This window comes from Euprymna scolopes, chromosome 2 (assembly GCF_053919585.1).
Source record: "Euprymna scolopes isolate OS-2025 chromosome 2, ASM5391958v1, whole genome shotgun sequence".
In the NCBI taxonomy this organism is placed as follows: domain Eukaryota; kingdom Metazoa; phylum Mollusca; class Cephalopoda; order Sepiida; family Sepiolidae; genus Euprymna; species Euprymna scolopes.
Window position 1 is genome coordinate 116,675,662 of NC_136483.1, and position 22,909 is coordinate 116,698,570.

Consider the following 22,909-nt stretch of genomic DNA (forward strand, 5'->3'; position numbering starts at 1 on the left):
GGAACATTCTGTATAGTCAGACTGGTATGTTGTAAAACCAGAGTTATTTCTTGTGTTCTTCCACTGTTGACTAGAAAGCATTTTGTACAATAATTATTTAAGTTTTTTCCAATTTAATTTAATTTTTGTTTCCAATCCAGACAACGCTTTTTGGGGGAGATGGACTTTTCAGAGTGATAGCTGTCTATATATCTATTTTGCTTTATCCTCATCAAGAGGCATGTAAAATAGAGACTTTTCTGTTACTGACCTGATTTCTTACAATTCTCTTATCAAATAGACTAATTTGTAGCACAAAAGAAGAGTTTTTTTTTCCTAATACATCATTTCAAAAATTTTTGTTTTTCTTTGTGTGAGTTCTGAGCTATGATAGGGTCCATAATAATACATTTTTTGTCTTCGTTTGGTGTGATCACAGCTTTGGTCTATGTGAAGATCAGTTTTGGAGATCATTGTTTAGATCATCTGCCTATGTCATCATCAGTCTCCCTGTTGATCATTTCCCAATATCTACAAATTTAAATGCAAATTTTATAATGGTGTTACGTTAGCCCTCAACACATCTGAACCATCTGAGTTGCCATTCCCTCATCTTACCCTCGACCAGTTCAATGCCATAGCCCCTCTAGATGTCACCATTATAAGCCATGATTGAACAGTATCAATCTCAATTAGATGGTCACTGGTCTCGCAGTCACACAGGTGTCAGTGGTAGTTCAGTATTTGAGTCATACCGCATTGACTTTGCCAAACATGTTGCTGTCATTGCTGAGCATTGAGCTGAATGCATTCGTGGGAGATATTGTCTGTTGTCTTAGATGGCGGACTGTGCTCGACTTTATTGGTGATCAAATACTCTGCCAAAATTTTGAAATACAAACCTATATGATTTTTGTATTATCATCTGTAGAGTGATAGCAAACCAAAAGGAGTTTTATTTTGATGCTCTCACTGAACCTCTGTTTGTGACCTTCATAAAAGGTACTAATAAGGAGACGAATTGGAAGGTAAATAAAAAAATATTAAAATAATGATAATTTCAAGTCTCTGAAACGATCTTACTTTGCATCATTGTTGACCAGAATTCTTGAAACGCTATTAATAAATAAATAATGTAGTAAAACTATTTACTTGTGTGTGTGTGTGACTTGAGAACCTAATAGTTGAGAATGCTTATTTGAAATTGGGAAATCTGTATGGAATTTTCATTTATTTAATCCATAAGGATAAATTGTTCTCATCTTGTCAACCATATTCGGGCAGGAATGTTAATTTATATTCTTCTTAGTTATTAATATTGTGTAGTAAGGATTGAACCTTCAACCTCAAAAAGACTGTCATTTAGGATGGATTGTAAACAAATGCCGTTTTATCAATTAAAGTTCAAATAATCAGTTTTTATCCTAATGTATTACAACTTACAAAGGTTAAAAGCTACTCGAGAATAAATGTTAATCTGATTGTCTATTGGGTGATGAATAGCACTATGAGAGGATTTAAAACAATGGGTTGAAAGGGTAAGATTTGATTACTTAAACAGACGGCTCGACAAGTGCTTCTTGATGCTGAACTTGAAGATGGCCATGTTGTAAACGCAGCGAAAGAGATTATCAATCCTACTTTAAAAAATCCCAAAACATTAAAATAGAGTTACATTGACTACTATAATTTAACTTATCATTTAAGGAATGATGTTGGACTAAATAATGAGTTCTTAATAAAAAGATTGGTTTTTTTGTTTTTAATTTTCATTTTATTTCTTTTTGATTTTATTTACTTTACATTCGTTTGAAAATTATTGTTCATTTTCTCAGTATTGTTTTTTTTTTTTTTTCATTTAAAATTTTTGTTTTTATTGTTTATTTATGTTTGTTTTTATTTCTCCTTTTTTGTTTTAATTTTTATTTTTATTTACTTTTTTGCTTCAGAGTGTTATAGTTTATACACACACACACACACACACACACACACACACACACACACACACACACACACACACACACACACACACACACACACATAACAAATAGATGACAAAACAGCTTTATTCGAAATTCCAAGATGGTATTCATATTATCATTTATTTCTTTCAACATGTCAAAACGTTCAACTTTTGACAGCACCTGTTTCGTAATTATTATGTAAATTTTGAATATTTTCCGTACTGATTTTTCTGAAAAGTCAATGCAGGCAATATTCAAAATCGACATAATAATTATGTGATTGTTTCTGTGCTATGCAACAGCTGCTGTCAAAAAGTGGATGTTTTGACATGTTCAAAGAAATAAACTTGGAATTTGGCTTAGCTATTTTGTCATCTATTTGTATATGCTCTGTAGTTAAATTTAACATACATTGAGCTTCATAAATAAAACAGGATGAAATATAATCGAACAATCATATTTTTCCTATAAATATACACACACACACATATATATATATATATATATATATATACACATAAACACACACATATATACACATGTGTGTATATATGTATATATATATATACACACATATGTGTGTGTACATGTATATATATATACACACATGTGTATATATACACATACATATATATATATATATATACATACATATATGTGTGTGTGTGTGTATTCCCTCAAACCTCTGGCTTTGATGGAGGGGAGACTAAAACTTGCTGCTATGGTTTCAAATGATCTGAAATAACAACAAGGGGAGATTTGATTCCACATATTTATCATATGTTATATCTCCCTTCTTTTGGAAATAGAGTACGATTATTAATATCTCTAGCATCAAATAATCCTTATACGCATACACTGTGAAATTTAATTTATATGTGAAAATCAAAGCAGGGAGATATAATATATGAGAAATATTTGGAATCAAGTCTCCCCTTGCTGTTATTTAAGATCATTTGAAACCATAGCAGCAAGTTTTAGTCTCCCCTCCATCAAAGCCAGAGGCTTAGGAGAAATATCAGATATTTTGTAATTCATATGCAAAACTAGGAAAACAAATAACTATGATTGAAACATTTTATGGCTGTAAAAATGTGCCAAAAAATAGGCTCTGGATGATGGATGATCTCCTTAATTTGCAACCTTAAGGGCAGATGTTACATAGCCCACTATACTGTTCAGATCATTAGCTTTCCAACGAGCCTTTATTTGTTAAATTCTGATTAATAGTCGCTGACATTTGGAACTTACAAAACTGCCAAAAATAGGTGGTATATCTATGGATATATCTATACTGGTAGCCAAATTGAATATTGGAATGCTCATATCTTTGGTTCTATGGGATGAAACTACATGAAAATCTGTAGGCTTTTTGAAGATTATAATACTATTCTATGATTAAAATTTTATGACAATTGATAAAAAAGAACCTATATTTTCAAACCAATAAAGTATGCCCAAATTTGGCTACATTTGTATATATAGTGTCCTGCAGGCCAGCTTCAGTTTTTCTGCTTCGGTTGTCTCCTCTGTGGCCTTGCTAGGCCACTAATATATATGATCATAGTGAACTCCATAAAATAATCAGTAGTAGCCATTTTAATTTTGAACAAGAACTAATATATAACCAAAGCAGAAGCGAGTAAGGGCTAAATACGTTGCTTCTTCATTTACTGGTGGCTTCTATTCTAGCTTTGTACTTAGTTGCTTTCAAATATCCAAATGTTACCACAAATTATTTTACTCAATTCACTAAAAAACTTCTTTCAAATATAATTTGTTTTTAATGAAAATATGCCAGAAATGAGTAGGAAAAAGGGAAAAAATTGTTTTGGACTGATTCCCCAAATTTCCAGAATTCATCCATATTAAAAAGCAAAAATAAAGAATTATTTGTATGATGAACATACTCATAACATAAAGAAAATTTCATACACCAAAAATCATGTAAAATGATAAGTAGTTTTAATTTAAAAAAAAATAATTTTTTTTTTCACCCAATTTTGTGCCTAAAAGTGAACAGCAATGTGCCATTTTGAGAATAGATCGGAAGTATGAGAGAAGTCCAAATAGTTCAAACATGCAAGAATTTAGAAAGCCATTCTTAACATGGTGTCATTGAACAAACTCAGATTGTCTTAAAAATGATTTTCTTTATGAAAATTAAACTACTTGGTCAATTTACATGTTTTTTGGAATATGGTATTTTCTTTCCTTCACTGGTAAATCATATCATCATACAAATTTCTCTTTATTTTTTTAAAATAAGGGGAATTCTGTACAAAGCCAATATTTTATTTGCAAATAATTTATGTTGGTAATAGTAATGCCATATCTAAATTTGTTTTTAATATAGTTAAAAGTAAAAAAAAGTATGTTTTGTTCCATTATTCGTAGATTTTATTACAAATTCTTGAAAAACGCTTGGATTAAATGATGATTGAATTCCTTATAATATTTTAACCAAGAAAACGCTGTTTAATCTCGTTACAGTGCTTTGTAACAAATAAAATAAAGTAAAAAGAGGTTCTTTATGTTCATGGATGTTTTGAACGGACGTTAACACCACAATATTATCGTAAAACCCTATAATAATAATAATAATAATAATAATAATAATAATAATAATAATAATAATAATAATAAAAAAATGAAAAGTACAATTTGATTCGTATAATATGATGAGACAACTTCACATGTGTATGTGCGCATCTCTCACATCTCCATAATTTTGATACTCCCACATTGAATTTTTCTTTTTCTTTTAATTTTCTATTGGATATTTATTCAAATAAAAAATCTGTTAGACTAAAATAAAAGGACATTTACAGAATGCTTTTTTTTCATATACAAGTCAGAAATTTAAATATTTCATTAATAGTTGAGAAAAAAAATGCATTACTTACTAGACCCTTGACATTTTATAAGCATTTAAACTGTATAATAGAAAATCATACCTGGCTTTAAAATCCTTTGCAAATCCTCATGTATTAAAAAATTGAAATTTTTGGAACTTACTTGCATCCAACAATTTTATACATAGAGATTAAAACATTACCATAAAAAATTAAACCTACTTTTATAACAATTTAATTCAAATAATAATTTAATAATTTTAAAATGGCATAAGTACACTTAACTGTAAAAACTTTATTTTAAATAAATTATAATTTGGTAAATGAAAACCAAACGGCTTAGTTTTAAAAAAGAATACAGAACAAAAGTAAAAGTCTAACACTCTCAGAAAATTCCGGATATGTACAGCTAATAATTGAAAGGTTGCATATAAAACTACTGCATATCTTAATACGATTTCTTCATATTAAAAATGCGGGTTTGAATATCTGGTGCCTAGCTCTAAACGTGTGATGGCAATCACGTGGCTCAAACTTTCATTCTCTTTTCCGACAATCTCTAAAAGAGATGTGATGCTTTACTGCATTGGTTTAGGGGAGCCTTCCATTTCTCTTGGACGAATTCTTCTTTGTCCTTAACCATATTACATGTAACAACACATTCGCTCACGCATCACACAGATATCGTTACAGTTAACCAATCTTCTTCTTCATCATTTTGGCCTCCTATGGATTTTGCTTCCAGCATCCCTCATTCATCCCATTGCTTCTAAATATAGTTTGCATCCCTTTAAGTGAACATTGATCGCTTGTCTCTATTTGATAAATGGGAGATGGACGATTATGACGCTCCCACAAAATTTGGAAGAAAATAAAATTAAAAAAAAAATTTTTTTGGTTGGGGTGCTAGTTGGCTTTCAATATTTTTTTTTTTCAACATTCATGTTGAATTTCTTTTTCTCTCTTTTTTTCTGTGCATTTCTCTTCTCTCTCTTTTTTTCTTCTTTTATTTTATTTTTATTTTTTTTTTAGAAATTTACAGATAAGTTTTCTCTTAAGGTGGTCACTGCCTGTGTGGTGAGGCTCCAAGGCAAACCACCACCATCTTTTTTTTCTCATCTATTTTTTTTTTGTGCTATCTTAAAAAAAAAAAAAAATGATTGAGGTTGTTGGTCCACTGGCTTGTTCTTGAGACCACAATTACCTACGATCTCCATCCATTGCTTGCATTCAGGTTTTTAACTTGTGCATGCTTTTCCAAAACTAAAAGAAGAATTGGTTTGCTGAACTTTTGACTTGCATGGCCATTGTTGTGCATGCAGATGATTTCCTCCTCTAAACAACTCTTTCAGAATTTAAGGAAAAAGATAATAATGAAAGTTATACCCTTTTACAGGTGTTCGAGTCTCATATAAATTGATATAATTTCTGGCAGAGTTAAACATCTTTTATAAAGCAGATTGGTCTTTATTGCAAAATAATAGCCGTTTCATCATCCGTGAAATCAAAACAAAAATATAATTTTTACAAAGTTTGAATTTTATGGACAGGATAAATCTTTAGAAATACAGAAAATTACATTTGGACATTTTTCCCAAACAACTGTATCTCATCATGTACTAAAAACTTTAGAAGTCGTCATCTTTATATATATATATATATATAATATATATATATATATATATATATATATATATATATATATATGAAATTAGTATATTTGGGGGTAGCATTTTCTCCTTTATGCACGTTTCATTGAAAACGAGTGTTTTTTTTAGTGTTTTTACACTCAAACAGAATGTTTGGAAACTAGCCAGTCAAAAAGAAAAAATGGATTGTAAGAGAAATAAATAAGAGTTGTCTCTGCTCTTCAATGAAATGTGCATAATCTCTCTCTCTCTCTCTCTCTCTCTCTATATATATATATATATATATATACACACACACACACACACACACATTATATATATATATATATATATATATATATATATATATATATATATATATATATATATATATATATATATATATATATAATGTGTATATTTAGGCAGCATATTTCCCTTTAGACAAATGTTGATGAATGGCGGGGAATGTTTTTGTCTGATTACTCTATTTGTGATCTTATTGGTGTTTGGGATAACCCATTACATATTTCTGTTGAATTATTGTATGTAGGTGTAGGTGTTTTTTGTTCCACCATATATCTCAAACAATTTAAAAAGATTTACATTGGCTACATCACTGCTACACATTCCTGAAGGCTCATAATGTATCTTTCTAATTCCAGTTCAGTCTTCCGCCACTTGAAGGAATACAACTGTCCCAATGCACAATTTAGTTTTTTTTTTGTTAATAACACAAAAATCGTACATTATGACTCCAAACTAAAAAGACTTAAAATCCTAGACAGTAAACAATATTAATTAGGAATCTAGACACAATATCTTAAAGTGCCTAGGTTAATAATCCACCTCAAAATATATTTAGCTAACAAAAATAAAACCACATTTAACCTTTTTTTTTTTTTTTTACATATTGTAAACTATAAATATGGCATAATTCACATTGACACATCTCTTCCCATTAGATCACCGAAGTTAAGCAACATTGAGCCTGGTCAGTACTAAAATGGGTGACCATTTGGGAATTGTAGGTGTTGTATGTGCTCTCTGCTTATCTCAGCATTGTTTCTAGTTGTCTATCACTTCTTCTTGCTACTTCTCCTTGCTCAAACAGTGGCTATTCAGGAGGGGTGTGATTTGGATGGCACAACCCTTGCTTCACATTTACATGGGCAGCTATCCTTACAGAGGTCTCTTGGGACTGAATGGAGGCATCACAAATTATAAATATTGTAAGTTTTAAGTAGTCACACACCTAACGTGATCACATTCCAAATATAACATTTCATAACTCATGCATACTTTTAAAATATTATCAAAAGCTGAAGAGTTTGAACCTTACAGACATGAATAAGCCAGAGCAAATACCTTCCTAATGACGATTGAGTCAGTCGAAAGTACTTTAAAAAAATGTAAAAGATAGCACAAACAAACAAATAAACAAAAAAATACCTATGAACAACAATTACACAAAAACATACAATGAATTATCTGAAAGATCGAGATGATCAAAGAAAGACTAATTAAAAAAAAACATTCCATGCTATTCAACAATGTTTGTCATATATGATTTAAAAACTCTACATTATAGTATTTCTTAGATGTACCCGAGTTTTATATATAAAAGAAAACCAATTACCAAGAATTTAGCCAAATCTCATGATAAATTTATTTCAAACCCATAGAACTTTTTAAATGAGCAAGAAGATTGAGGATTTTTGCTTAACTGAAAGAAATGGAAAAAAGATGACACATAGTTTCATATATATATATATATATATATATATATATATATATATATATATATATATATATATATTGGCTGGATTTTCAATATCAAACTAAAATAGCTTCTATCCTAAAATAGTAATATTTCATTTTGAATAACCATCTCCTTTTCATCAGAAAACAAAATTGTAATTCACTTAAATTTCTTTGCAAATACTATCATTACTGTTTGGGATATTTTTAGTAGAGAAGATATCTTTCTTTTCTGCACCAAATATCAATTTCTGATTCAAGTCATTTCGTTGTATCAGCATCAAATTTAGCTATTACTATAGAATATTAATACTGATCCATTCTTTTGTTTAATGATATTAAATGAGTGTAAAAAAATTCATATTTTCATTCATACAGAATCTGATCTTGAAAGAATTTGGTAATATGTGAAAAACGTTTAATTTTTTATATCGAATTAGGTCATGTGACACATATTGAATTATGTCATGTGACACATTGAATTATATCAGGTGACACATATTGATTTATGTCATGTGACACATATTGAATTAGGTCATGTGACACATATCAAATTAGGTCATGTGACACATCACTCATGAATGGTGTCTTCATTTCGAAATAATGTAAGAAAACAACTCATAGTTTACCTTAATTAATACAGTACATGTTGTCTACCTTGCAACTGCAATTATATTTTGTTTTCTTTATACATATATGTGCAAGCAAAATAAAAATTAAAATGTCTTTGACCTTGAAGTAGTATTTTTTTAGCTCCTTACATCAAGTGGATTCATGCCTTGTCTAGAGCGATTTTAATAAAATAAAAATTTCACTTTGTTTCAAGTGAAAAGTTCAATTCACAATGCTAAGAATTATAAAATTCCAATTAGTTAGAGTTTTACATAGAACTTATGACACTATTCAAATTTTATTCCAATTACACGCCACTTGTATTTAATTATCGATTCCAATTATTGCTTATATAATTGAAAACAAAGACTTATATCAAGATCAAATGCATCTTTTCTTCCAACTTTATGAGGAATTCAATGGTGGTATTGACTTTGTATTAGGATATTTTACAATGATATTGTGAGGTCTGGACACAGCAAAGATGCCATATATTATTTTAGAAATGAAAAAAATTAAATTAAGAATATGGAAATTAGGACTGGTAGCATTAGTAGACAGGATTCACTTCTAACACAATGCTGAATAATGCTGTTACTATATATATATATATATATATATATATATATATATATATATATATATATATATATATATATAGATGATGATGATGATGATGATTGTGACGTCTTGTCAGACGAGTGCCACTCCCTCAGTTACTGAACGTCCATGTGTCCGAAGATGACTTTTCAGTCCTGCCAGCAACTTGCACATCCTCAAATAGATAAATATATAGATAAAAGAGAGAGTGATGGGTGACTTGTTCAGTTAATTATAAATTACGGCTATTGAGAATAATTAAAACAGAATTTTCTTTCAAACATATTTCAATCCTAGAACTAAAGTATACTTTAGCATGTATTTTATGTTATTAAAGTAAATAGGATAAAGGCTTTAGGGAAAGAAAGGTTGATTGACTCACATTTAGTATAATAACAGATGTAAAGCAGAATATTAGGTTGGTGCAAAAGTTTGAATTTTTGTTTGGAAAATTATCGATTTGAAGTTTTATTTTGTAAATGAAAAACTCTTTTAAATCTTGATTTATAACAAAAACTTGATTCTATCTGTCAACAAACTTATAAATGCCTCGCTTGTAAAATTCTTTAGTTTTTGATATGTAATCTGAATCTTAACTCGTATTCAATCTCCTCTCGTGATGCTAACCTAAGGCCATCTAAATGGTTTTGTTATTCTCAAAATAAGTGATAATCTGAGGTAAGTCAGAAAAACATGCAGGATATGACATTTCCCAATATGAGATTTCCCAACCAAATTAGATCTTTGATCAGTAGTGCTGCATGAGGACGAGCATTATCATAATGGGAGACAACTGCCTTTCTCTAGACTAAAGAAGATCGTTTTTAGGTCAACATCGATGAGAATATTGCAGAAAAACATGAATTAAGTTATAAAATTTATCATATGATTAAGTAATAGCAATATGCATTAAAATTAGAAGGAAAAGCACACATGAACATATCTGTGTTTTCTAACTGAGCCACGTACTAATCACTACATGAAGTGCAAAAGTCAATAGCTCTTAATTGTGTTACTGCTACAGATTTAATAAATACAGATTTTGCTTGACGAAATATGCATGAAAGGATGAAGGTTGCCTCGCCATATTACTTTTCTTTCTTCAGTGGCAAACAACCCTTTTTTACAGTTGCTAAACTAGTTTAATTTAGAAAATTACTTGCATTTGAAACTTGATCTGAAAAAGTAACTTGTGGTTGTAACATTATAAGTCTGAAAAACAGAGAAAGGAGTTGTGACGGACGTTTTTGGTCTAGCAAACAAAGGCAGGCGCTTCATCAAGCTGTGCTGATCATACCTTTTAATAATGATAACAATAAGAAAGTCAGGTGTAAGTTTTATGAGAATGTTACTCTGGATTGAACTGGATTCGAATCGTCTCGCATAATTGAATGCTTGCTTAAGGGTAGATAACTGTCATTTCATAGAGTGCAAGGGAGATTACTCTACATCTCATTTGAGACTGGGTTAGCATGGAAGAACAAGATTCAGCTGAGCTTCGGAATAAAGGTCTTCTCTCTTTTAGCGAATTATTTTATTTTATTTTTTTTTTAAAGAACAGTGGATTCTTGTTGATTATCACTTAAAAGTACAATTATCAAAATATACTTTGCTGTTGCACTTTCATTAAAATGAATACTATTACTTTAATTGAAAATATCCTTTTGCAATTTCGACTGCCTTCATGTCGAAATTACAAATTTTAGATACAATAGCTATAAAGTGAGAGTGTATTTTTCAGTGAAGATATTATAACGAAATATCTGGTACCTGATGTGTCATTTACCTGTGATAGATTGAGCTGACTTCCTCTGAACGAGAAAGTTTCTAGGTGGTGTTAAATTCACACAGCAAATAACGATTTTGCAAGTGTTGCTGCAATGCTGCAGTTGCTGCACTTCCACATATAACATCTGGTATTTCCAAATAGTCACTTGTCTGGTACTTGTAGTGTTACAACCAAAGGGGCATAAATCCCAAAGAGTTACCCACCCTTGAAACTACCCTATAAGTATGTGCAAAGAAGACATAAAAAGATTAATAAAGTCTTGTGAGTCAGTTACACGGTGAGCAGGCTGTTTTTATTACCTGTGTTCTGTCCTCTTTTCTTGCAACCTGACACCCGTGAGCCAGGGCCTTTCAATATTTCAGTACTGACCAGGCCCAAATGTCACTTAACTTTAGGGATCTAACTAGAAAGAGTGTGTTAGTGTGATTACGTGTGATCATAGTGAAATGTAAAAAAAAAAAAACAAAAAAAAAACAATAATAATAATGTCATAAAATATTTAAAAAAAAATCATAACTTGTTAATTGATAAAAATCTAAATTTTTTAAATTTAAAATTTCATTTATTTATTTATTTTTATTTGCAAGTTTTTTTTTTAATTTTTATTTGTTTTTGTCTTTTAATTTTAAAAATTTTTTAATTTTTAATTTTCTCTGAATGTAAAAATCACCCAAAAATAAAGCGACCTTTGTTTTGAAGCAAAGCCGAAGATTCTTTTTTTCTTTTTCTTCTTGCAAACTTGGAAATAAGTTTTACAGTTAATAAATTATTTTATAATCGACAATTATTTGTGCTTCTTACCAATGATATAATAAACAATAATGAACAATAAAAAGGGGGCGGGTGGATGAGCTATGACTTGTCTAGTTGTCAGCTGTACAATGGTGACATAAAGAGGCGAGAGGGTGTAGAACATGCAGCTTGAGAAGGTGTATTGAGTGTTAGTAGGAGGTGATGTTTATGATGAATAATGCCAATATGCAATTTTTGCAGTCTTTTAAAGAAAATTTTAAAAATAATTGTTATTTATTTATTTGTTCGTTAAAGTTTTATTACAAATAGGACTCATGTCTGTGCATTACCCAGGAAATTGAGTAACCTCAGAAACTCCTGTTTCCAAACCTAAACCAAAATGCAGACGATACGGCATTGCCGAAGAAATCGAAAAAGTAAACTGCAAATATGAAATATCAAATTGGATGTTATTGTGTGTTTTTAGTGTTCCAAGTCGCATTTCAATAGGTGAACGTGTAATGAGGGACGTTTAAAAATATACACGACAGAATGTTATTACGATTCTTAATGTTCGTCATAACAGCATCGGTTTTGTTACACCCCTTCCCCCCCCCCTAAGTAATTCTAGAAGAAAAACTTTGTTCCAACGCGATTTAAAGAAAATATCAAATAAGTTGGTATTATTCAAGTAAGGTCTTAGTAGCTTAAGATAAGTTAAAAAAGATAAAATTAGATTTTATTGTGATCACACGGCAATTCTCGTTTCTCTCATAAGATTAGAATGGAAAAGTAGGTCAATTAGTGGAATGAAGAAAAAGAGTTTAAACTGTAAATCATTATTCATTAAACGTTAAGGAAAAGATAACGAAAAAAGAAACGTTTAATAAACATCGAACTGACATTTATTAGCTGCTATTATTATTATTGTCTCAAAATCTTAATTCAATCCATATGTTAAGGCCAAATGTAATGTATGGAGGCCTGTAATCATAAAAATATTTTTTATCTGTTGATCATATATATATATATATATATATATATATATATATATATATATATATTGTTTTTTTTAGTTGTGCCTCTAATGTGATAATTAATGTGAGCATTACAATGAATAAAGATCCAGTGTTTGATTGAAGTTAAATAATAGTCATAGACATTAATTTTTGAAATGTGAAAGCTTTTGTCTAAAGGTGTGTCCATAGATTTATTAACTAATGAAGCAAAATCTCTGTATTTTACTAAATAAATGACTGCATTGTAATTGATGGCAGATGGCAGTAGATATTAATGAAAGGGTAAAATCTCTACTAACTTTCTCATAATCATAATTAAATAAAACTGAAATTCCCATCCAGGCTAAATAGGCAAAGTTTTTAATGTAATCCAAAATGAATTTTTATTTTGTTCCTGACACTGAAGAATTCAAGGCGAAAATGGAGGATGACACATTTTTTTTTTTAGGTGTAGCTTGTATTTATTATTTCTATACCAGTTGATGACATACAGGAACATCTCACTTTGCTTTATTTATAAGATAAGAAGATATTGGAAATCTTTTTAAATGTATGATGGTTATTTGTTATATCATGCTGGAACATTTATTATTATTATTATTGTTGTTGTTGTTTTTGACAGACGTAGACCAAATCTTTATTATAATATATCTTTGGCATGCTAAATTTTAAATATGGAGGATTAAATGAAACCTTAATAAAATAAAAAAAAAAGAAAAGTTAATTGAGATTGCTTACGTGTGTACATTCGATATATGAATTTAGTGTTAAAAATCTTATTTCAAACTTCAGCTTGACAAAACAACAAAAATGTTATTTCAAACTTAAGTATGATAGATCATCCAAAATGCTATTTCAAAGTTAAGCATGACAGATTAGGAAAAGTGCTATTTCAAACTTAAACTTTACAAAACAGCCAAAATGCTATTATAAACAAGTATAATTGATTATCAAAAATGTTATTGTAAATTTAATCTTGTCTAGGCAAAGAAAACGCTATTACAAACTCAAGTTCAAATGCTAAATTCTATTAAAATTTGAAAAGAGGGGAGGGGAATAGCTTCTATATTTTACCATTGATCCTATACTAGTAATAGTCATTATTAGTATCTGGACAGGCATAAAATTACACAGAATTTGAAACTAGAGTACTAAAATTTATTTAGTAGACAACTTAAATTTTTAAAAGTAGCTCCATAGTTGAATTAAACTGACAATGAAAATTTATGAGATTACAGTAATTTCAAAATTTATATTTTGATATATTTCTTGTTAATGTTGAATTATTTATGATAGAATTTTTAATTTTTTTTACCGTTAATCTTTCTTTTGTAAAATAAATGTTAGCTATAGATTATTAAGAATTTTAAAGTCTTTACTTAAATTTACAAATTTTTTGATGAAATGAAGTTGCATTTAAAAACAATTGAACTGAAAGGAATTTGTTTTTGCTTTTACATTGTATATTATTATAGGGCGTATATTTTACATATTATATAGGGCCTATATTTTACATATTATATTATTATAGGGCCTATATTTTACGGTGAAAATTAAAAAAAGATATTTCTTTTCTAACACTGACCAGTGTTACATTTTTTCTTCTTCCTGTTCTCTTTTCTTCATCTTTTTATCTTCTTGGCCTCCCTCTTCCCTCTCCTCTTCTTCATACAAAAGCGTGACAAAAGAAGGTAACCCATATTAATGTATAGTTCTGTTGCTACCATGTTTGCTTATCAATTTTGCTTACATATTTTTTTTTCTTATTTTTTCTTCGGCCATTGTTTCAATGCATGTTTAGTAATGGATGCGCGACATCTGAAGACATGTTATGGAAACTAGATGCGCTTCAATCGTTCATTCGCGACCTGCGATGGCCCGAGGAAGTATTTGCAGAGCATTTGGACAATAGACTGAAAATCATGGCTGCAGATATGATTGAAGCTGCAGCCAAAAGGTAAGGCCATCCAAACTTATTTCCTTATTTCTTATTAAGCTCTATTCAAGTCATGTACATTTGAGAGAAATATAACAAAAGATTCAAAATTTGCAACATTGCGCATTCTCTTCCTTAAGTAGATAGACCACTGTCTAGTTCTGTGTTTCCAAAATAAAAACGTACAACTTATTTCCTTCACATTTGAAATGTGCTTGTCATGACGACCTAGTGGTAAGAAGCCTGGGTTTGAATTATTTGGGTTTAAAGTTTGAGTCATTCGACCAGCTTTACAATTATATCATCCATACTGATGATTGTTGGTGAATATGAAACATTTATGCCTGTGAATATTAAAACTAATATTTATTTATTTAAAAAAAAAAAAAAAATTAAACGGGACGCTTGTGCTCCCTTAGGATTAATACCAATAAAATGAAGAAAAATAAGAAAAAAGACTATTTTTATATATCGAAAGTCTTAGCATGCATAATCCAAAAAATGATGAATGATTTTTTTTTAATTTTAAAGTTCGATAATTTTTGGTTCCAATTTCTATTATGAATATTCTTACATCAATGATGCTTTATTTAGATGTGGACATTTCTTTATTCAAATATGTGCCACCAAACACACATTGCCTAGACTTATACCTTGCCAGACATATTTATCCCAACAGGAGGCTCGTTTTCCCCTGAGATTAATACCAACAAAATTAGAAAAAGGGGGAACAGGTCTTGCTCTAAAGGAAATATTTCTTTACAACCTAAAGTATATTAAAAAATGTTTTTAGATTTTAAAATTTTTGGTTTCAATTTTATATATATATAGCAAACGTACCTGTTGTTGACTGGGTTCAAAAACAGCCTACAGAAAATGGACTCTGATTTATGAAAGTATGATAGGTTATGAAAAGGAAGGGTTGTAAAGAGATAGCTTCGAATTTGGGGGTATCAAAACCAAAGCAAAATATGATGAAAGTAAAAATAAAATAGATAAACCCCATAATTTATTATACCATACCTGTTCACACTGAAGCACTTATCACAAGTGGATCTATATTAAAAAACCTTGTTAAACTTTGTGACATATTTCCATTCTATGGAGGTCAGGCGCGAACGAACACCCCATAATTTTATTATACCATATTTCTTAATAAAAATAATTATATATATATATAATTATTTTTATAATTATATTTTGATATCCAGACATTGTCTTACCCAACCGTGGCTATGTATAACTGTTCTGCTAGTCACATAATTCGAATCTTGAACTCAAGTTATCTTTGATTCTTATCCAGTATCTTTATTATCACGGTCATCAGAAGAGAAGTAAATTCTACTATTCTTTTTAGCAAGTATATAGTAAGCCACTGAAAATGTTTGTCAACCCAACTTTCACAAGGTTGCCTCATCAGAAACTTTTAAACACTTTTATAAAACAGAGCTCATCTTCAAAGTGAGTTGTGAATAATTATTTTTATAATAACTGTGTGAATATATCCATGCATATATGTTTTGTCTTAACTAAGACTCATAAGTATGACTATATATCTATAAATATAATTTATACATTTGGTTTATGAGTGTTCTAAAATAATTGTACCAATATTTGTGTTTATGCCTTTTTTCTTCAGATTAGTTTTTATTTGGAATTTTTACAGCCATTGCTAAATCCTTTTTGGGGGAGTTAGGGATGAATTAGCTTCTGATTAAACACAATTGTAAAATCGCTTACTTGGTTTTAATATAAATTATTATAAAATGATATATTAATAAATTTGGAAATAAATGTTTATCTGTGTGTTCTATCTATTGCTAGCTTTTAAGCTTGTTCTTTGTAATTAAAATCATTTTTCTCTGTATAAATTTGATTTATATTGATATATCTATATATATTTATATTGATATATCTCTATATATTTATATTGATATATCTATATATATTTATATTGATATATCTATATATATTTATATTGATATATATATTTATATTGATATATCTATATATATTTATATTGATATATCTATATATCTAGAAAAGTGAAATTGTCTGAGTATGTGAGAGAAAATATGCCACGATTGGCGTGAAGCAAAGTTAAATTAAAAACTTTAACTATTAAATTATATTATTTACTCAATTAATTTTTTAAAAGTAAAAACTTTAACTATTATATTATTTACTCAATTAAGTTTTTTTTTAAAGTAAGAACTTTAACTATTATATTATATTATTTACTCAATTAAGTTTGTTTTTTTAAAGTAAGAACTTTGACTTTGCTTCACGCCAGTCATGGCATATTTTCTCTCCTCAAAATTTGAAAAGGTCTTGAACCTTTTTAATTTTTGTACTTTAATTCATCTTGCCTGATAACTCAAATATAATTGAAACGGTCAGCACAGCGTAGCAAGATATGACTGTATTTACATAAATAATAATAATAATAATAATATATATATATATATATATATATATATATATATATATATATATATATATATATATATATATATATATATATACACACGTGTGTGTATATTAGTATTTCATGTATCTACATAAAATTTCATGTATCTATCTTCAGCATTTACTTCAACAATGCTCAATATGTGAGTAGAGCTAGTTAGTTATGAAAATATATATGGCAATTATATATATATATATATATATATATATATATATATATATATATATATATATATATATATATATATATATATATATATATATATATATATATATATATATATATATATATATATTAAAGATTTAAAGGTTCTAAGTTTTTTTTCCATAAATTAAAATCACGAAAAATCCTCAGTAATTTCAACTTGAAATAAATACTTAAAAATTAGATAATTTTTCATCATATTTATTTTTATCTTCTGAAAATTCGAAGGGTGAAGGAATGCAGCTTGCAGTTTTTTGTTTTAATGGTGAATTTTCTTTTAATGTTGTTAATTTTTCTTACAGGACCCTAAAAGCCTTTGAAATGTGGCTTAAAAAGGGAAGCAAAGGAACCGATTATATCATACATTCTGAAGTTTGCGTCATGGTCAATGTCATCACTGACTGTAAAAACAAGGTACGTAACTCTCGTTGCAATATTATTTACTCAATTAAGTTATGTCCCCTTGATTCATTGCCCTTGCAAATAAGTTCACGTGAGTGACATCAGACGTGAATTATATTTAATGATATGTAGTATATTTTTAATTTTTTTATATTCGAATAAACGTCGTTGATTAAAAAGAAAACGTTTTAATTGGCAGTATTAAGTATTACAATAAAAATAAAACCGTATTCTTCAGTAAAGTTGTCTGCTACTTCTGCTAGTTTATCCACACGAAAACACACAAGTATATTTTTATTATTATACTAAACTAAATCCACTAACAGAACAGTTTTGCACCACTGTTATGCAGCCATCCTCTTACGAAAATTAAAACCAAGATATAATAATACTAAACATTATGTTTAGAATCCTTATTCTAATTTTGTGTAAAATTCATTACATGGTTTTATTTCTAAGAAATGTCTAAAATTTAAGGTTTAAGCTTCAGAAATCTTAAGAAGAAATTGAAATATTGAGAATCTTTATGCCTAATGACTATGGATCAAATTCAATAACAAATCTCATATTTTGATTTTTAAGTAGACGGATGTGCTCTCTGAAAACACTGAATTAAGAGAGCGGATGAAGGAAAATCATAGATGTGAAAGCTTTGTCTCACACCTTTGGGAAAAGAAATGAACCTCCATAACTTCACCAGTCCCAACATCTACCTTTCATCTTACTAGTAGTTGAATCATGAACGTTTTGAAGACTGGTTTAAAATGAAGAAGTCAAAGTCACAAACCCCAAAAACTAAACATCTTGTGTGTCATATGAAATTTGAGTTCTTTGAAGTTGGTTAGTTTATCCTGCATGATCATCGTGGACAGAATTCTTGTTATTGTTGAATACCTCACCTGCATCTTTTAGTGCATCTTATAGAATTGCGTTTGTAAAAAAGAAAAATAAATTCAACTCTATAGTTACTCACCATGAGTGTACACACAAAAAATACATAAGAACATTGTATTATATATATATATATATATATATATATATATATATATATATATATATATATATATATATATATATATATATAATGGCTTGCCTATATTTCAAAATTCATTTTTTGTTTTCACCTTTTTTCCTCTAGTGGATTGATTAAATGAATCGATATTATTTCTTCTGAACAAATTATCTTATTTGATAAAGTTTATAAAACCGTTTTGACAAGAGTTTATTTAATCATACTATTCTTTGTAGACAGTCACTTTGCATGAAGAAATTATTTTAACTTGATAGTTTTTCTTTGTTTTTAATATGAGTTATTTTCAGTCAATGTGGTTCATTCACTTTGGTTTTTCTGGGAGGCAAGAATTCGTGCCATTAGAATAAGCATTTAGTAAAATTATTATGACTATTTTTAACAAGAATTTAAAAAAATGAATTAGTTTCTCTTTGTTAATGTTAAATTCAGGTGTGAATATAATATTTGAATAATTTTCTTCTTTAATGTAAACTAATATAAAATTTCATCGATATTTCTAACCCATAAGTCTCTCTCTTTATTTATGTATGTATGTATGTATGTATATATATATATATATATATATATATATATATATATATATATATATATATATATATATATATATATATATATATATATATATATATATATTGCTTCCAGTAATTTAAATCTTTGTGAGCTATTATTTTCATACTTAATTTATTTTAGTGTTAGTGGTTAGTATATATTTTTTATTTCGGTTGACTTAGTTTTTTATTATGAGAGGTAATATGGCATTAAATGGCACTGTTTTCTGATAGGTGATATGTGAAGCATCTAGAGAGAGTTGTTGTTGTAAAGCCAATACTTGTACTATATTAGTTTGTAGATTGGTTAGGAAGATATTCTTCGAATGGACAAATTAAATCATATATTACATTTGTTTGGTTCAATGTAGATCAATAGTATTATTGTTTTTAATTATTAAATTAGAAGTTTTAAATTTTGTGTAATATATTATTACTTTAATCTTTCTATTTTGTTTGATAGGTTTAATATATCGTTTTATTAGATTTGTCATTATTTTTTTTGGTTCTAATGCACTTACTGATCTGCGCTATTTTTTTAATCATATTTCCAAGTTTAATTAAACTTTTATGATATGTTTTTTTTATTCAATTGTACAGAATAGGTACAAGACACCCTCCCCTCCCCATGTTAAGAATGGCTTTTTAAATAATAATGTTATTATTTCAGCATGGATCAATAAATGCATTAGTACCTTTTTTTGTTGCATTTGTGGTTAGTATGAAATTGGTTTTTATAATAATAATAATAATAATAATAATAATAATAATAATAATAATAATAATAATATAATATATATATTTATGATAGTTATCATTTTTGTTCATGTTGAGATTTGTGTTCTTATGAATAGAGTTTATATAAAGTTTTATGTGTTGATCGACTATTTTGTTCGGAAAATTGTTGTTTTTTTGGTTAAGAAAATATTGTAAGAACGTTGGATCAGTTTTTTATTTGGGCTATTTTGCATTTTTTGCTTGATAAAGGTTAGAGTTGCTGTTAGTGTTTTTTTTTGTTTCAAGATTTTGTTGGAGTTTTTTAAATGTCGTATGATTCGGTGGCAATGAAAATGGCATATATCAGACATGCACGCATACACACATATACACACACATGCTCGGATCAAAGATTTAAAATTTAAGATAATTATGTAAAAGTACATTTTATTTTGTCTAGCTGTTCATCAAAAATCAATTTTGGCCTGTTTATTTTCGTCTCCATCTTTTTTTTCTTTCTGCTGTCTTTTCTTATTCATTTGTCATGTTATTTCTGATGTGAAAGCAACTTTTTATTCTTTTTGCAGATCTAAAAAAGGTCTATAATATTCTAAACTATCAAATAAAATGAATAAAACCATTTTTACATGAAAAAATATTTTCTAGTCATCATATTTGAAAAAGAGAGAGAGGGGGTGACTGCTAAGTTAGACTCTCTCTCTCTCTCTCTCTCTCTTTCTCTCTCTCTATCTTCTCATATTTATGTTTATTAAAAACCGTTTTAATTTTCCTTTTTGTTATAGTCCTTATTTTACTCTCTCTCTCTCTCTCTCTCTCTCTCTCTCTCTCTGTGTTTCCCATTTTCCTTTTTATATAAAATCTAGTCTTTTCTTTTTTCTTTGTCTATTACCTCCCTTTCCTCAATATTTCCTCCTCTCTCTTTCTCCCCCCCTCTCTCTCTCTCGCTCTCTCGCTGCTCTTCCCCTATTCCTATTCTTTTCCCTTCTTCACCTTTTTGTACCCACTATTCTTCTCTCTCAATAGAAGTGTACAAATTAGCTGTTATTTTCCTTTTGTATGTTTGGGGGCATGAGTAATTAATTCCACTATCCTGTTAGATCAGTTGGAAAACTTTCAAACCTGTTTTTCTTGTTTACTGACTTGCTTTCTAAGTTTGTTGGTACACTTTTATTAAATCTCGCTTTACTTATGGAATCAGAAAATAAACATGGTACAGTTAGCTCCAGCACTGTGACACAGTTTGTTTGAACTTATAAAAACGGGCCTAAGTAATTAATCATTGTAATACTTATGTACCTGTGACCTACCTGGGTAGCTAGCTTGAACTGACTTCTCAACCTGTTGTGTTTTCAAAACCTATTGGATTATTCATTGAATCTGAAAATAAACAGTTACAGTTAGATCCAAAACAGCGTCAACCATTTCTATTTTTAGACTTTTTGTTGTAACTTTCGTATTAGGGTTAACACAGAAAATTATAAGGATTGGTTTGGTTGTTTTGTTTTATGGCATATCAACCCTTTTCAGATTATTTCATGCTGAATCTAGTAATTTTAGAAAAAGCTTTTATGTTTGAAGTTTTTTATATCTTGAAATACTTATTCATGAGAAAATTCTGAAAAGAAAATTTTAAACAATCAGTTTATTTTTCAGACAAATCAATTTTTCTTTTTTTAAACAAAACGTGTTTTTGTAAACTAAAAATGTGGAGAAAATGATACTTTTTGAATAGATAACGCTGTCAGCACGAATTTTTCTTTTTAATAGTATGACCTGAAACTTTTATAAAATATATACAAAATTTGTTTTAAGAAATAAAAACTACTAAAGTTACTGTTTAATTTTTGAAAATTAGCAATGTTGGCCAAATGATTGAAATTCTAGCAGCCTATGGAATTCCCACAAGAGTTGTCAGTGCAATTCAACTTCTGCTGTGGTGACCATGCCAAAAGGAGATACAGATGAATTTAAGATAGACACAGGAGTTCTTCAGGGGAACCTGCTTGCTCTTTTTCTATTTATAATTGTTCTCGATTATGTTCTTTGCACATCAATCACCAGTAGTGATGACCTTACTTTGAAACAACGCCATAGCAGTAGGCACCCTGCTCAAATGCTCAAATGACTTGGACTATGCTGACAACATTGCACTCCTTGAGGATTGTATTGAGTCTGCTCAGGATCTTCTGAAATGAGTCGAGAAGGCTTGTCAAGACGTTGGGCTGTATCTCAGTGCTCCCAAAACAAAGTACACGCATCTAAATCGATCTTCTAATGCATTGTTGCTTTCATTGGATGGATCAGAAATTGGCTGTGTTGACGATTTCAAATATCTGGGAGGCTATTCCGAAAACGAACATGATATAAGTATTAGGATCGCGCTAGCATGGAGTGCAGTTCATTCTTTGGAGAAAGTATGGAAATCTCTAATCAAGAAAGAAACCAAAACCAAGCTCTTCAAAGTCTGCATAGAGTCAATCCTTCTGTATAGGTCAGAATCATGGACGCTAAGCGTATCATACCGAAAACATCTTGATAGTAAATATACAAAAATGCTTCGACTAGCCTACAACTTATCATGGAAAAGTCGTCCAACAAACAAGTCATTGTATGGTTCCCTACTTCGTGTTTCCAATATT

At 28.9% G+C, this 22,909-nt stretch overlaps 1 protein-coding gene across 19 annotated transcripts in view; it reads left to right on the plus strand.

Moving 5' to 3' along the window:
- LOC145294584 (calcium-dependent secretion activator 1-like) overlaps positions 1-22,909 on the plus strand; it is a 649,478-nt gene that overhangs the window by 596,213 nt on the left and 30,356 nt on the right. For all 19 annotated transcript variants that reach the window (XM_080141411.1, XM_080141392.1, XM_080141393.1 and 16 more), the window contains 2 exons: positions 14,741-14,896; positions 17,852-17,963. In XM_080141411.1, coding sequence (XP_079997537.1) covers positions 14,741-14,896; positions 17,852-17,963 — 268 coding nt within the window. The remainder of the gene's footprint in view (positions 1-14,740; positions 14,897-17,851; positions 17,964-22,909) is intronic.